The following is a 17,465-nucleotide window of genomic DNA, read 5'->3' as shown; positions in this document are numbered from 1 at the left end:
TGAAAATTAGTCCCCCACAAGTATTTATGACTTTGCAGTGTTTTTCGGCCATTTTTCTGCATAAGTTAAGAGGTCCTAGAGCTGTCAGTCAATTTATTTTCAATAAATATATTGTCAGGGATAAAACAAAAATGAAAATGTAGTTGGAAAATGAAATGTTCATTGATATGAATAGTTGTATGCATGAAAATAGAAAAAATCCTCATTTTGCTCTTAAATTTAAAATTGCATCTTTTAGTCAGGCTAGAGAACTGCTTTGCATATGTATTTATTTACTAATGATGTTTATGTGCATATAAAGTTATGTCAATGTGCATAGGACTTCTTGCTAGGACTTGAACCTAGAATTCTTACAAAAGTAAGTGTGTTTCTTTACACTACAAGAAGTGATCCCTTGCTTAGCAACAGAGACATTTATTTAAATACAAAATATTGCATATGTATGTTATCCTTCAGAAACAGACACATTTATTATAAATTAAAACTTTATTCTATAACAGTAATTGGATTTTGGACTGTTGGAGGTCGAATAATCTTGGAACGAAATGAATGGGATATTCGATGGTTAGAGAAACTGATGAAAACGATGTATGCCAATCAAAGAAAATGTTTTTAGAAGTAATTATTGACAAATGAATTCGGCTGAGCATAAAGATTACCAAGAGTTTTCACCAGAAATGAACCAGTTCTTAATTTTTTTCTTTCGCCCGTTTCCATTTCAATCTACAAGGTCCGCCATTCTTTCTCGAACTGCAATAAATTTCGGATACAACAAACCGAACAAACCGCCTCCGGGGACAGTTTGGTCGGTTTGACAAACCGGTTAGCGGTTTTTAAAAACAAATGACACAAACCTTTTCGAGATCAAAACCAGTTTTACAAAACAAATCGAAAGTTTGGCAAACCGGTTTGAAACCGAACTGAGTTTGTTACAAACAAAAGCGCCCTTAGTCTATTTCCTGGGCAATTGGCTACTGTACTCCATATTTAAGGTAAGTTATTTTGTCTTTTATAATAACAAGGTACCCTTTTTCTCCTGTAACCTTGCATTTTATGATATCTTTCCTACATTAAACTGTTCTCATAGCTTGTTGTTACCTGGGATTACTCCAGCTTTATATTGACTCCATCTCTTACGAGTATAAATCAAAAGGTAAACTTTGTTTAACGTCACTTGATATATTATCACCAGACCAAGTGAGCTACAAAGCTCTCGTGGAATCCAGTAACAGATACTTATTTGGACTTCTGTTTTACCTCACTGAACAACTCTTCAAATACTGAGTGCCAAACATGATGGATATACTGCCATTTTTTACCTCTTTGATATCATGAGGCCAGGAATAACTCCCCCTCCACCCTAGCCTCACGCACTCAAAGCTGATATTCTATCACTGACTTACTGAGATTGTCAACTAGCCTTACTAGATCCCCAGAGAAAGCAACGATTAAGTATCCAGGAGGTTTTAAATGTAGTCGGCAGGGATAGGGGCTACAGATGGAAATTTGTATCCTAAGTCCAAGCAGGTGTCCGTTGACAAGTTTAAGACTACACTATTGAATAAAATTATTTAAATATATACACAATTAAATGTTTGTGCATTGGTTACCAAATACATCTGCATCGTATTGCAACTTGAGCCATAGCATTTAGGATTAAGAGTGAGATGTTGCTACAATTTAATGATTTTAACTCCACCATGCTTTTTGTCATAGACCATTCAATGGCAGTGCCATATTATGTTTCTTTCATTGTTTGTTTCGTCTTCCTTTCTCTGATTTGTCTATGTAAGTTTGTGTTCATAGCTCGTACATACACACGCAAATGTACACAGTGTTCGTAGGAGTCGATCTTTGTTTTTGTTTTTAGATGGGGCGTAGTGGTAATGAAATGGTTGTATATAATTGACATTTGACAAAATCTCGAATCCCAGATAACGTTACAAATTTAGACAAATATATTATATTTTATATATATTTTATTTAAGACATGTCTAATGTCAACATATAAGTCATTGCTTATTCCTTTGAAAATCTTTTGTACTCATTCAAATTAAAGACAGCATAAAACAGAAATGTGTTCTTAAGTGTTTAGAAGATGTATTGACTTTTCTAAAAGAAAACTGTTTGAGACTTTTTGTTGTGAGATAATAGGATGATTGTAATGAAATGACGGGTCGTTTTTCTTCACTTTACGAATGTTCATCATACAAATATGAACAGTTTCGAAGATAATTATTAAGTTAAAGAGCGCTATTCGACACCATCAATTTAATATGCCATCACTTCATGTAGTCAGTATAGCAACCAGTGAGCAATACAATGTATACATTAACAAATTGTTATCAATAATGTTAACATTATTGTAAAAAATAGTACAGTCAGAATTATAACCAGTAAACAAAATGTGAACACAATTTCGGTGAACAGTAATGTCAATGTAACAATAAGAGAATTAAAATATAAAGATTATATGAATCCTGAAGTCATTATAACAGTCAACTAAGGAATACACTACAGTAACGGTTAGTGAACAATGAGGCTATGTTATAACAACAAAATACTATTTTACACAACACGTGTTCAAAAGAAGGTAAATCATCGTGAAATGGCTTTCTGATTTGAACACGATGTTGGACATACATTTTGATACAGTACTTTGAAAATAAGTATCATTTGTTTTAATAAGAACTGATGTAATCAAGAATATTTTGACTTGTTCTGTTATGCCTGTATTTGTCGGGTCTTTGTTACAATGTCTGCGATCATTTTCTGAACCTTTATTTTTGATATTTTGATTTACAATATTCCACTGTACTTGAATATCTAAACTATCAAGCAGGACCGACTTTCTTTCTTTTGTACAAATTCTTCTCTTTTGTGAAGAGTAAACAAATGGATCATGTTATTCCCGTCAACAATTACAATTTCCGATTTTTCGTTGGAAACTGCTAAGCTCTGAGGTTCAAGCAATTCGTATTGAAATGATTGCAGCCTTCCATTAAATCTTCCGCCACTGATAAGTACATCTACTGAGTTAGTATATCCTCGACCTACCATTAGATAACCATTATATACCGCTAAAGGCCCCGCCCCATAAACCAATCTTTCCCAGCTCAGACGTCCATCAAGGCGAAAACATTTCACAAGCCCCGCCTCATTGTCACTGACGTAAGCCACACGTGTGATTGCACAAATGGTTAGCTGTCTCGGACACGTGAATTTAAAACGGCCACCTCTCAGTTCTATCTTTTCTCCAAAAACTCCAATAGCTTTCAAAAAACAAATTTGATACTTTTGGTCGTTTTCTTCGCACAACAAAACCGCAAGATTGTCAATAAATGTGCAAATACCGAAACATTTTGTCGTTAGATAAAGTGGATCTTGATAGCACTGGTTTAAGAGATCATATACATGGATACATTTGTCTTCTGGAACTGTCATGTACATGATTGTCCCAAGAACTGCTATGTCAAATATACCCTTCTCCCTAATGTTTGACACCAATGTCATTTCTTTGTTGTACATTTGAATCTCGTGTAGACCTGAAAGAAAATATCATGAAAGAAGTACATGTACAGTTTTGCTTGTAATGATGAATTTTAAAAATTGGGTTTTTCAAGTAGGAGCCACTTTTCTTCTACCTTTTTAGGCGAGTCAGATGACTATTTAATGATAAAGTAAACAGAGCATCGTTCAAACCCCATATAGACATTATAAAGGTAGATCTATAAGGTTTATGTATTCGAAACTCTCGTAAAACTAGAAGTAAGTAAGGGGACATTTCAAAACACTTTACACTGGAGCAAACTGAGTAAAGCAAACATTTCGCAAATAGCTTATTCCAGTTTCCACTTTAGTTGTTCCCTTTTCGCTTACGAGTAATTGTAAATGACAACTGAGTTACAGACAACATTTGCTTTTTAAAAAATACTTGTTAAGGGTATATACTTCTGTGTAGACTTAGAAAGTGTTGAAGAGTACTGTAAGCTGTACTTTGCTGCCAAAAAATTACGATGACACGCATGTATGTTTTACGATAATTCAAAGACAATTTTGTTTCAAAATTTTGGATATTTAGGTTCTCACTGGAAGTCATAAGATATACCATTATCATAAACTATGACGTTATCCTCGAAGAAAGCAATAGCTAATATTTCGCTCTGGAGTTCAGTTGTGTCATCAAAGTCATCTTGAACCAGTCTGCCGTTTTCCCTTTCACCACTTCCTTGAATATCATCTGTACTGGTCGTGTTGGCAAACACATAGCAGTTTTTGAGCCTCTTAAATGGGTTTAAGCCTCTGTTTAGCAGATAAGACTTTGGAAATGTTGAAATTTTCCACTTGACAAACCAATTATCTTCTTTCAAGCGTTCTGAAAGTACAACCAATGTATAACATAAATATTTTATTTCAGGCAAAGCAGACATGGGAAAACATTTAACTATTACATGTCTTAATCATTATATGCCTTTCAATTAAAGCAGAGTAAATGTGTCATTATCGTCTGAAGACGTTTAATTTGTGTTTCATATTAGTCGAAATTTTCCGTTTGGGAAGTCGACTTTGAATTATGTGTACTCATTAAAAGGGAATGTTTTACTTAATATAATCTTCTGTTCGGGAAGTAATATCGCTGTTTTTGCTTAATTAAAAAGGCAAGAATAAAACTTAATACATCTGTTTAATTTGCATATATACATTGTAGTTAAAATAATATTCAGTTTAATGAAGGGTCATAAATTGAATATATTCCATATGGCATTAATTACAAATTTCCCGTTCCGGATGTAGTGCAAACCCAACGGCTGATTTCTTGAGAGGGAAATTTCTTCTATGGTACTGTATAAGTGTTTTTCGCTGAAAGACGCGTGATAGAATAAAAAATTGTATTTGCTTGTGTTGTTTCTGTAATGTAGGCCTCTTTCATACTGATTTTAAAACGGAGTAGAATATTTAAAATCACTGAATGAAGAATGCAGAATATAATATATAGTTAATAAGATTGTAAAAATAAAGTATCTAAAGGAATTGACTAAAGAGATTGGACACGTAATGACATTTGGCAAATGACGTTTTTCTCCGTATGCGATTTCGGCATTCTCCATTTTTTTTACGGAAAGTCATGTATTTACGCCCGAATAATGCCGAATTGCGTAAACTAAACTGATATTAACGATTATCGTTGCGGGTCCACTACCTTAAACTGACTACATGTCACATGTCACCTCGTAACACATTTTTCTTTGGTCAAAATAATGCTCATGGGGTTAAATATAAGACTTCTTTATCAATTAATTGTAATGCCTGTTTTAGTTGGTTTGTAACCATCGTCATCGTTGTTACTAGTTGTAGTTGGTTTGTATTCATCATCACCGGTACTACCATCAGCATCTTGTATAGCTTCTGGAAATCTGAAATCTTCTGATATATTGTATGCCCAGTCACAACGTGGAATGGAATAATTCGGTATCTGCAAACAGAAAAACAGGTTTATTCCTTTGTAGTACCAGACCAATAATATACGCTGTAATAGTAAAATAAGTTTTCAGACACATGATCTGTTAAAGGACTTCCTACATACTTGCGTCGATTTCTATGTATTGGATAGAGGCTACCAAATGAAATTATTAGAATTAAAAAAAACCGAAAGTGCACATCTTAGTGATTTTCTTACATTTTTATTTGCAGTTCAAACTAGGTCAGCTTCTTATATAATTACTGTTGTTTGTTGTGAATAGGCTGAAAAGTACGTACTGTAAAGGAATTAATTCAGAAGAGTAAAATATTGTCAGACAGCTGACTCGTTGTACAATTAGGATAAATACAAAGGTGGTAATACATTATTTAAGAAATAATAAGATCCCAAACGTGGTTTATCGTAGAATAACCCGAGTTTTGAGTTTTTATGCGTAAGAATATATCACGAAGGCCGTAGTCCTGACTGAAAAATTCGGATTATTGCGATAAATCACACTTGGGAACTAATCATTTCGATTCTAACAAGACATACTAGTATCAACAGTGTTAGAAAAAAATGGTAACTACTTTTTACGACCGTGCTACGCACCTGGATCGGATGACGTCCTTGCACGCAAACAGTATATTGCGGAATAACATGAGATAGATTTTGCTCTACATGTATGTAGGTTATTTGCTGGTCGTGTTAGAATTAAGAATAATTGAAGTCACTAGATTTTATCAAAATATAGTTCGTCAGTTCAAAATAGTACGACACCGTGCGTCCCTTTTTAATCATGTGACAAGATACACCAGGACGTGTATTTATTAAAATTCTATGCCACATTTTGCACATGGTTTTGCGTAAAAGTTGCAAATGAAAAAACATGAACTAAAGTTATTAAAGATTAAACATAATAATTTGATATTATCTCGTTATATTATATTTCAGTTATAGTGATTGTACGTTTAAGATAATTACATTTATTTATTAATTTAAGTGTCATCCATACATGTAAAGTTTTATAGGTATTGTATATAAGTTTAAAGGTAAGATCAAATTCACAGGTGTGGCTTCTGTCATTATTACATTATTAAAACATTTGCAGATATTGTCAGTAAAAACAAATTATCAAATTCTTACCAAACATTGTTACAGCGTGTTTTTGGGATCATGGAGTCCATTCAGTATCTATGAAATAGGATTCCGTTTAAGTCGGTGCTAGGGGACGCGAGAGGTATGCACTTTCCATTACCTCTCATGGGCAGACTCGATCAAACTTAGCCTACTATTATTTTGCTTAATTGCATTCTATCCTTCCAAAGAATTGTTTTACAGATTTTATTCTTTGTATAGCATGAATCTCGAGTGCAAGATGGTACCTTAGTAAAGTATCCGCAAATAAGGCACTCAAAGCCCCTGTCATCATGCCTGGTATCTGTTGGTGTCTTGTCGATAGTATACTGTAGACACACTTTGCAGAAGGTATGCTTGCATGCTAGCTGTTTTGGGTCATCATGGACATCTAGACATATCGGACAATTATCGACCTCCCACGGGAAATCAAATTCCATCGGCGTTACACATTGTAAGCGACGAAAATCGTCGGTAAGATTAGTAGCCTTTTTGTAATTAAATACCTTCATTTCCGGATTCATTTTTACTCCAAAGATTCTAAATTAAAAGTTGATTAACACGAAGTCTTACAATTTAACATTGAATTTTTTATTATATCATACATTGTAAGAAAACGTTTGTTTTCATTCCAGTGCAGAAAAATCAAAACAAATTTCAGAACCAAATATATTTCATAATTATATATTTACACGGTATTCTCATTGTTCGTTTAAGCATGACATTAAACATAAAAGAAGACATAGATATGACTTCAAAAACAAAAGCGTCGACAGTGGAATTGTAGGACACGATCATTGTGTTAGATTTAAATAATACTTTGGGTTATTACTATTCTAATTGTGTTAATAGACGAAAATGAAATAAAATGATTCATTCATTTCTAAGTATAGGGTAGAGGCTATGGAGCGAAATCAAAAAATAGGAATGAAGCTTAGCAACTATTACTTCGTATAGCCTCTATCAGATTTTACTACGTTTCAATGCTGCTGCATGTTTAAATAAATCATTCCCTTCACAAATCATTGTACAATTTGTACACTCTTCATGAATAAGTACTTGAAAACTTTGTAAATGTTTGACTGATTGAAAATAAATACGGTATACACTCAAGATAACTTATTTTTAGAACATTTCCTACATTCTGTAAAGTATTATAAAATTCTCTTTTGCGCTAGTAACGCGGTAAACAAATACGAAACACAAATGGAATTTAGCTGCATTTTATAACATATCCGTAGAATATTACCCTACTTCAAATGAATTATTTCCTTTTGATATTTCACTGGTATACTAGTAATGGAAAGTTTGGTGTACGTCTGATGACATGCCCCTTTAACGGAATGTCGATTTGTCATTCTTTGATGCACATATACGTTCAATTTATGGTATATGATAGAATGCTTGCAAACATGTATATATATTTTGTCAGTAACTTTAAGGTAAAATATGAGATTAGACCCTTCGTATTAGCTTACAAATGGATCTCCCAAACGTGTATATATATTTGTCAGTAACTTTAAGGTAAAATATGAGATTAGACCCTTCGTATTAGCTTACAAATGGATCTCCCAAACATGTATATATATATTTGTCAGTAAAATTAAGGTATGAAACTATGAGAATATGTCCTTCGCATTAACTTTCAAATGAATCTCCCATAACATGTATTTATATTTGTATTTTTACGACCATCACACATCATTAGAATACATCTTGTTTACATGTATAGAATTGATAAAAAATTGAAAATGGCTTGCCTATGTTAAATTTATAATCTTCTTCGCAGTATCGTATGTCAGAACATAAAAACTTATACATAAGAAAAATCAAATTCGAGCCGCTCTACTTATCTTCAAAGTAATTAGGACGGTTGATAGAAGTTGAATATAGCAATGTAAGAGATCGCACTTGATATCTTAGACAAAAGGCGATATGTTTAATTGGCCTGGACAAAATGTTTTTATTAACTTGTTTCGTTGGGACAATTTAAAAAAAGAGGTTGTTAGGAGATACAAGTAACAGGAAAAATGTTTAAAAGGGCGTGCCTCTAGAATTACATTAAAATTTTCAAATTAGATAGCAAAGTATATAAACTGTCAAAATAACAAAGCAATATTATATTATTGAAGGAATACTGTACTTAGAATGTTAAACAGTATACAATAATTATTATTGACTCTTGAGTCGTTTGATATGATGTAATAATCACCAGAAGAAGGCAATATTGACCGAGGCGAAATATCCATACTTCAGGGACAATACTTGTGCAAATTCCTTGAAGTGAACAAACTTTCCATATAAATAGTGTATATAGAATACATAATATTATGGGTATTTCATAGAAACTAAAGAAGATGTTTTCACTTATTATTTCCAGCTACATAAAATGTTTTACATATATACATGGAATGAATGTAGGTGCCTTTGAAAAAGGGATATTTATGTCAAGTTTGGTTTAAATTCAGTTAAACAGAATGCAAGGTGCTATTTGCAGAATTGCTTTATCCGGATAAGTTTAATGTTATTGCATATTTTGACAACACACAGCCAGATAGCGGGGCACACGTGGTTATGATTTAGAGGAAAGCAACAATACACTAGTTCGGCTGTTGCCAAACCAACCCACCGCAAACCAATCTTTAGAATCGGAGCCTTTATACGATTCCTGTATTGTACTGTCCCGAATATGACCCCAAAAGCACTAGAGGTTCACTCACTGGGCAAGTTCATACAAAATTAAGTGACCAAATTTCCCAGATAGCAGACAGGTGTTGACCAAGCATTGGCCCAACTGCAGACTTTTCGTTGGCCCAACGAAGAATTCCAACATTGACCCAAAGCCATTTTGCTAATTGGCGCAACGTTGGCCCAACTGTTGGTACACCGTTGGCCCAATGACTGGTATCCTACACCTATCTTTGGCCCTCCATTGGGCCAACAACATTTTTTCGTCTATCATGGTTGGTCCAACGTTGGGTCAACTCTATTTCTTTGTTGGCTAAAAGAAAGATGCCAACGCTATCCAAACGATTACAAATTTGAAAAAAAAACTAAGATTAATATCATATATAGTACACATTTTATTTTCAAATAATTGTGATTTTGTTTGACATTTAACAAGAAGAAATCTAACATTTATTCAAAGTTTGTTTGCAAGTTTCCTGAAGAAATATAACCGAATATTTCATCATTAAAACATGTCAAATATTGATTCATTCTAACCATTTTTCTCTTTTCAGTCACTGATTAAATCCTATTAAAATGAATTACTGTCTGTATTTCAACTCATTATATATCCAAGTTCTGTCTGATTGTTTTCTTTTCTCACTGAAGTTGCAGCTTTCTATCTTTTCTTTTTTTCCTGTGTACTACAGTGCTAGGCGCTCCATTATTACTCTTGAACAGTCCCCTGTAAAACAATCGAAAATGGTAATTAAACCACCTACGTCAAATTGATAACAATAACTATAAAGATGCACATAAACTTGCGTAAAATGTATGAAATTTACTTTTGTCTGTATTTAACTGAGAAAAATATGTTAAAATTTACGAGAATATGAGTTGTTTTATTTACAGAATTAAGTACTCGATCAACGCTTGTGCCATCCGCCAGTTTTAGATAAACGTATTCAATATAATGTTAAAGTCATATGGATACTACATGCATACAGACTATAAAAAGAACTTCTCTTAGATTCCACAAATTTATCAAAATATATTCAACAGTGGCCCAACAACGATTATCCTTTGACGGTTTTCCGTTGCTGGCCTAATGACTTCATGTTTACAGGGTTACATATATTTTATCTTGAAATCGATGAATTGTGGGACACCACATCCATTGGTAAACCTCGGAGTAGGCAACATTGAAACAGTTTGGTTAGAAGTCGTTAGAAGACTTTTCTATTTTGTACTGAAATAGAAAATGTCACGCTCGACACAAGAGTTCCTCTTTGTAAGTAAGAACCACCTTTCTACATTTAAATAAGTAGAGAACAGTTTAATTCAGAATTCAGCTTACTATGATTAAACGCTGTCTAGAATTTGTAGTGCCAGATGGAATACGGTACTCTATCAGATTACAATTAAGCACTAGACCTTAATTTGAGTTTCGACTTTCCACGTCTTCCACAATTTTGAGACACAAGGCTGAATAACGAAATAAAAGTAAGAAAAACTAATTTAAGTCTGAAAGAAATAGCTGTCATATATTGTTATTGACACAGTCCATATCAAGGATACCCTGCCTACTTAGAATTTGCGGCATTGATAGGTCAGTCAGCAAAATTGTGGTAACCGGCGTTGTTTGTCCCAGTCGTCACTTACAATTCAGGATGGGTTGGAATATTCAAACCATTGTGTACACTACATTCGCTTTTCTGTTAGAATATTGGAAATTATCATTTTTGTAATAGTTTTAAAGTAAGAAAACTAGAAAATCTTTCACCTGTCAGTAACAAATTGCACAAAATTCATCTTTTGGGTCGTTCAGTGACATGATAACAAGTATTATATATACTTATTTCAAAACCAAAATTGCAAACGCATTGACACTTTGTTGCTTTAATAAAGCGATGTGATATTAAATCAGGCTCAACAACGTGACTTTTCGGTAAGCGCACTGGAAGTATCGCTGGATTCATATTAGATTGTTGCATATATAATTTCCTTATTACTTGACAGATTTTAATGAAAAATGAGTGCTTTACTCGCCACAAGTCTGCCATAAATCCTTTATACTTTTCTCAAACACTGACCAAATGTTATTTCTTTCAAGGACCAAATGTGTAGACAACGTACACAATGGAAGTTAGGTGAAGTGTTTGAAGACCTATTAATTAAATGTGGCAGATTTTTGTGACGAGAAAAGCTCTCGTTTCACTCTCTCCCTCTCTCTCTCTCTCTCTCTCTCTGTTTGTAAATTTACGCATTTGATGAATTCAGGATTAGGATTTCACGAGTCATTGTTACAAAGGCTCGAATTTTGATTAGGTTTGAAATTCAATATTTTCATAGTTTTACTATATAAATGCTTATTAAGAGAGTGGTAGAATTATTACCAACAGTTATGCAAATGCATGTTAGAAATATTTCTAATTTTCATAGCAAAAATCTATGCTTAAAATACACTGGAAGTAGAAAAATACTGTATACGGTTACACGTTTATAACATATTACATAGACATAGACATAGACAACACTTTATTTCACCTCAAATCATATTACATGATGTATGAGCGAACAGTTGCTCTAAATACAATACAAGTATACGTGACATGGTGTTATTAATTTCAATTCTAAAATATGCTAGGAAGTAGAATTACATTTTCACTGACTGGACTGTTTTGGGGGTAAGTGCACATCCACACTACAGCAAATAAGTATTTTACAGTACTGCGAATGTGTCTCTAGCCCCATCCCAGTCATACACGCAAAACAAATACCATTTCTATGATTATGATCTTTATGGAGCATTTCGGCAGCGAGAAAGGGAAACTATAACTTTTGAAACAGACTATATTTAACTAAGGTATTTTGTTTACAAATATGGAATACACAGGTCACGTGACAATGTGTATTGACTCGATCACTGGGTCAAAGCTATTAAACGTGTGAATGACTACACATGGGCGTGTTTATCGGTACGTTCTCGCAATTGATTGGTTCTCTTGGTAAAAGTATGTGCACTGACAATGGAAAGGTGACCTGGTACTTGTTTTGTTAGAAGTAAGAATTATAATAATATTCAATCATTGTGGATTAATAATAATACAGATGGGAGTATCATTGGATGTCAAAAGATGCATTAGTAAGTTGATTAGAAACATTATTGTGTTCATTATTTTAAATACTTTGTAACAATCGCACAAAGCACATGGGCGACAATGCTGTGATGGGTTTCAGCTGTCATTGAGCAGCTAAATGGGCACATCTTCAAAGAGCTAGTGCAGACATGTGCTTGAAAATAGCATTTCAGTCGACATGTGCTTTGTCTGAATTAAATTACTTAATAACAGTTGTAGGATAGGTGCGAAATAACCCAGTCCTGTCCAAAGTTCCGGGAGCACGCACCCCGGCCACTGCTACATATAATTCCAAAGTCAATATATCAACAAGCAACCGTTTAACGTTTATAATTAGGAACATCAAGTATTTGATTCGTTCTCCCCTTTGCGTATATAATATTGATAATGCTGAAATTATCAATTGAGTTATATTAGCTGTAGAACGTCGTTCATGCAGAGTTTCATAAAAGTATACTATTTTAACAATTACAGGCCGAATAGACTATTTAACGGTTTGAAGTAAAACAACGTTAAATACCGCAGTAATCAGCAAAATCTTGAAAATATTTTTGTTCGAAAATTTAAAAATAGGCTAATATTTAAAAAAAATGCCAGTTTGATAAATTTTAATGAAAATATCCTTAAGGTATCAAGATTCATCAGTATCACTCTGAAAGCATAGCCACCTTAATTATTTTCTGTTGAATTATCTTCATGTGTGTAAATGAAGCTTCTATTATGATCCTCGGCTTGCTGAAGAAAATATACGTGAATATAAAAATGTATTTACATGTATGTTTAAATATCAAAAATTAAACTTAACCTATTCAGAACTGACTTTGTCTATTAAAGACCATTTAGAAGATAAAAGTTAGGAGTAGATTTTCCGGAAGAACATTTACAGAACACCCCAAACGCAGACATAGAGCAAGCATCGCAAAGTAGGCCCACAACAAAACGAAGCTGTAACGGAAAAATATTGTATACGGTTTCCTTAAAAATCCAAGAAGTACATTTAACTTATATGCAAAATACAGAAAAGGGAGGCGGTGCGGATTGGGTGGGGTAATGGATCGATAAACGGTTCGGGTGTTGGGAGTGTAGTATTATTGTTCAGGGTTTAAAACATAGACCACGAGATAGATTGATGTGATTAATTCAAGCACTAGTCACAGAGTGTTGTCTCTACTCTACTGTAATATCTTATCCTGCATGCAAAGTATCATGTTACTTGTACATTTATTTATTTATTTTGGGTTTTACGGCGCACCAGCACAGTAAAGGTTATATGGCGCCAAACAGGACTACAAATTTTGGTTCCACATCTCATTTACATCGAAATAAAAACGAGGTATGGAATCAAAATTTGCATACCTGCTGGAATCACAGAGTTACTGCAAAACCAAGTGTTAAGACCCTCTTAGTCGCCTCTTACGATCATGCAAGGGTAAGGCAGTGGTTCCAATTCTTTTCATACACAGATTGTCCCAGAACCACATGGGGCGTTACTTGTACATGTCCGAGATAGCTAACACAACACCTCCCTTACAAGCTTATTATAAGCAATAATCATTAAAATGAGAAGTTGACATGATTCATTTAATCTATTGTGAGGCTTCGATAATATTCCCGATCTTGTTGTTTAACATGTGGTATTACTGTCCTCGATTTCGACCATGTGTTCACTGTGTTCACTTGTTTCACTTTGGCTTGGCAAGGTCAACATTTCATTATTTTCACATTTATTTTCCTCTGTCTGGCCTAGAATATTTCAGTATAGCTAGAGAAATATTCTACTAATAATAAGTAAGTCTGGCCTTTTATTTCAAACAAATCACTGGCTACCCGTTCCCAAGGATGTTTGGGAAACTCAAGTGGTATCAATAGTTCTGCATAGTCACTTTGACTCAGTGCATATTGGCATGACTTTACGGCCTCTTCTAATACTGAGCTTAAGCCAATCGATCATCCATACAGATTGCTTAGCCAGATCCCTACATTTAGCTATTCCTTGATGTGCCTCACCGTTAATTTTATTAATTATTTCAGTCTGCATAGCTTGTAGTATTTCAAGGTCGGTGTCCTTGAGGAGGAGACCCTTTTGAAACGTAATTTCCCCTCTAAATACTCAGTATTTTTCAATGACCTTAGGGAGTGCTGACCTCTCTGGCCAATCCTTGTTTACAACATTTTATCAGCTTAGAGCATACTTCATCTCCTAGATAAATTTGTTCCAGTCGATTAACGCTTGAAGGTAGGCTGTTAATGACCATTTGAACGTATGTGTCACTTTCAGACTTCAATTCTTTACTTTCTGGGACTGGGGTGTCCTTGATAAATAATCAGCTGTTATCAGTTTACTTCCCATTTTGTAGACACTTTTGAAATCGTATCGCATCAGGCGTATACGAAATCTTTCAATTTTTGGGCTAAAATCAGTCAAGTGTATTGTATTTAGTAGCGGAACCAATGGCTTGTGTTCGCTTAATCAAGAGTGAAATGAGTACTTGTTAGATAACTTTGGAATTTCTCACAAACCCAAGTTAATGCTAAAACCCAGTTTCTCTGTTTGAGCACATCTCTGTTCCGTGTAAGGCAAAGAGCGAGATGCATATGCTTCTGGTTTCCACACATTACCATGTTTTGGCCTTATGACCCCACCCATGCCAAATGAACTTCAATCGGCCGAGACCAAGATTTCTTTTTTTGGGTCGTTGTGTACCGAAACCTCGGGGTGGTGGAGGGGGCTTAACTCTGTCTTTAACCTTTGGAAAACCGATCCCAAACCCATGAGTTTTGTGTATTAAGTAGGTTATGTTATGCCTGTGAAAGGTCTGATATCTTAGGGGTGAATTTTACTCTCTGGTTATACATGTCTCGGCATCTCTACTATTGCCTTGACTTTGTTAGGGTCGGTCTCAATCGTACCACGGTCACGTATGACATGACCTAGGAATGTCAGGCTCGGCTTACAAAACTCGCATTTTTCCTTGTTCAGCGTGATGTCGGCTTTTTCAATTACCACTATCACGCGAAACAGACGGTTGTTATGTTCCTGTATGCCCGAATACCAAAACGTCGTCCATTTTACATACCACACCCGGAATGCCTTCTAGTAATTCCGATATTTTCTACTGATAGAATTCTGGTAAGTGTTATCCCGAAAGCCCAGAAATTGTGACAAAATCTGCTAAATGGTGTGATAAATGTTGTCAAATGACGCGAATATTCTGCTAACTTAATTTGCCAAAATCCGCTGCGTGCCTCTAATTTGGAGAAATAGCGCCCGCCTGCTAACTTGCCTAGCAACTCTTCAACTGACGACAGATGACACCGTTCATGATTTACTGACTCATTTAACTTAGTTAAATCTAGTTCCCCATTTGGTTTCGGAACCACAACCAAGGGTGGGAAGAACACCATTCAACTGGTTCGGACACTTTTGAGATAATCCCTGTTTTCACCATATGGACGAGTTCGTCTCTTACCTTTTCTTGATAGAATCGGTATTCTACACTGTGTAGATACAGAATAGCGTTTTGCGTTTTCTGTTAATGAAATTTTGAATTCCCAGTCTGTCCTAACTAGCACATTGAACAGCTTAGGAAATTTCTTGTTAACTTGTTCTTCCACGGAATTGACAGAAGAGACATAATCAAATATGTTTACCTGTATGATCTCAAGGGCTTGATCGATAGCAGGCATATCCTAATTTTTTAACTACATTATATAAATCCGTGACACACACTGTGTATTTGGACTCTAAAACACACTGCAATTTTCCTAGCACGTTAAATCTAGTGCTTCCAGCACTTTGTAATTTTCTGTTATTTTCTTTTAATTCCACACCTTATCGTATTGAATAGCGTCTCTGATATGACTGTTACATCTGCCCTTGTGTCGATTTCAAAGGTAATGTTACAGTCATTTATTTTCTATGGTTCCGTTTCTACCGCCCCCAAGAATGAATCACCTTCGTCCGCGGTACTATGAGTTTCTATCGTTCTCAAGAATGAATCGCTATCGTTCAAAGTACTATCGTCACAGTCCCGCTCTATTTCTGCTATATTTGTCAGACACATTTTCATGAAATGTCCTATATTTTGACATTTATGTCATTATATTTCTTGCTCTTGGATGCTTTGGTTTGCTGCCGCACCTGCGACGTTGGCTAGCTGACGACGTATGTTTCCTAGGGTCCGATGACTGTTGTTTGCCAAAGTTTCTTACTCGACTTGATGTCTTATGACTGCGCACAACATCCACAGTTTCACTACTTGCTCTGCCTCTGACTTCAGTTTGCTGGAACCTTACTGCTTCCCGCTGTTTCGCTTCAGCTATTGCCCTTTTTACGGTCAACGCCGGATCTAACTGCAGTCTTTCCGACAGTTTGTGGTTTCTGATGCCGACAGCTATTCTATCTCGTATTCTATCCCGTATAAGCTGGTCATGCAAGTCCCGAAATTCACAGTTTTCTACTAACACATATAAATCTGTCACGAAGCTGTCCACTGTCTCATTTTCTCGTTCAATTCATTGGTTATATTTTGTTCCTTCAAATATTACATTTGTCTTTGGAATGAAATATTGTTTTAATTTCCGAGTTACTATGTCCCACTTTTTACTGTCATCAGCGGAGAGTCCGAATACTATAACAATTTCTTCCGTTTCTTGTCCCATTCGATAAATCAAAGTATTTTTTTTTCCATCTCCTAGATTTTTCTGTAAGTCCTGATGACAACCAAAAACGTTCGAATCTTTTAAACCACTTTTCAGCTCTTGAAAAGTCAAATTTTTCTCGATGTGCGAAATTAAATTGAGCTATATGATCCAGATTCACAGATTGAAAGTTTTCAGTTTAATACAATTGTTAATAATTTTGTTATTACATTTAGCTGCCACCATGTAATATAATTGTTCAGGGTTTAAAACATAGACCACAAAATGGCGGATATCCTAGGAAAACCGCTTATACATCCTTAAGCTCTCCAGTGTTGGTTTTGCCACTGACCGTTCCAAGGTGGTGCCCAACTTTGTTCCTTAATTTGTTCGTTTTGTCCAAGTGTGTTTGTTTTGTGTGA

At 34.8% G+C, this 17,465-nt stretch overlaps 2 protein-coding genes across 2 annotated transcripts in view; both read right to left on the bottom strand.

Annotated features, from left to right (window-relative positions):
- Positions 1 to 1,952: 1,952 nt before the first annotated feature.
- LOC123557809 (uncharacterized) lies at positions 1,953 to 8,257 on the bottom strand. Its single transcript, XM_045349519.2, has 4 exons — positions 6,844 to 8,257; positions 5,308 to 5,473; positions 4,109 to 4,375; positions 1,953 to 3,545 (listed from the first exon to the last, which is right to left on the bottom strand). The coding sequence occupies exons 1-4, from the start codon at positions 7,117 to 7,119 to the stop codon at positions 2,827 to 2,829; spliced, it is 1,428 nt and encodes a 475-aa protein (XP_045205454.2). The 5' UTR covers positions 7,120 to 8,257; the 3' UTR covers positions 1,953 to 2,826.
- Positions 8,258 to 9,660: 1,403 nt separating this feature from the next.
- The window catches only part of LOC123557782 (uncharacterized), a 39,152-nt gene continuing 31,347 nt past the window's right edge, over positions 9,661 to 17,465 (bottom strand). The window contains exon 4 of the mRNA XM_045349472.2: positions 9,661 to 10,007. The gene's annotated coding sequence lies outside the window, so the exon portion shown is untranslated. The remainder of the gene's footprint in view (positions 10,008 to 17,465) is intronic.

The sequence above is a fragment of the Mercenaria mercenaria genome, chromosome 15 (assembly GCF_021730395.1).
Source record: "Mercenaria mercenaria strain notata chromosome 15, MADL_Memer_1, whole genome shotgun sequence".
Classification (NCBI taxonomy): domain Eukaryota; kingdom Metazoa; phylum Mollusca; class Bivalvia; order Venerida; family Veneridae; genus Mercenaria; species Mercenaria mercenaria.
The sequence above is the reverse complement of the archived record's forward strand: the minus strand, read 5'-3'. Positions and strand labels throughout refer to the sequence as shown.

Excerpts from the sequence above, each read along its gene's own strand:
- LOC123557809 (XM_045349519.2), bottom strand. The coding sequence starts at position 7,119 with ATGAATCCGGAAATGAAGGTATTTAATTACAAAAAGGCTACTAATCTT. Across the intron at positions 4,376-5,307 it reads TTACAAACCAACTAAAACAG|AACGCTTGAAAGAAGATAAT; the intron begins GCATTACAATTA and ends TTGTACTTTCAG. Across the intron at positions 3,546-4,108 it reads CGTCATAGTTTATGATAATG|GTCTACACGAGATTCAAATG; the intron begins GTATATCTTATG and ends ATTTTCTTTCAG.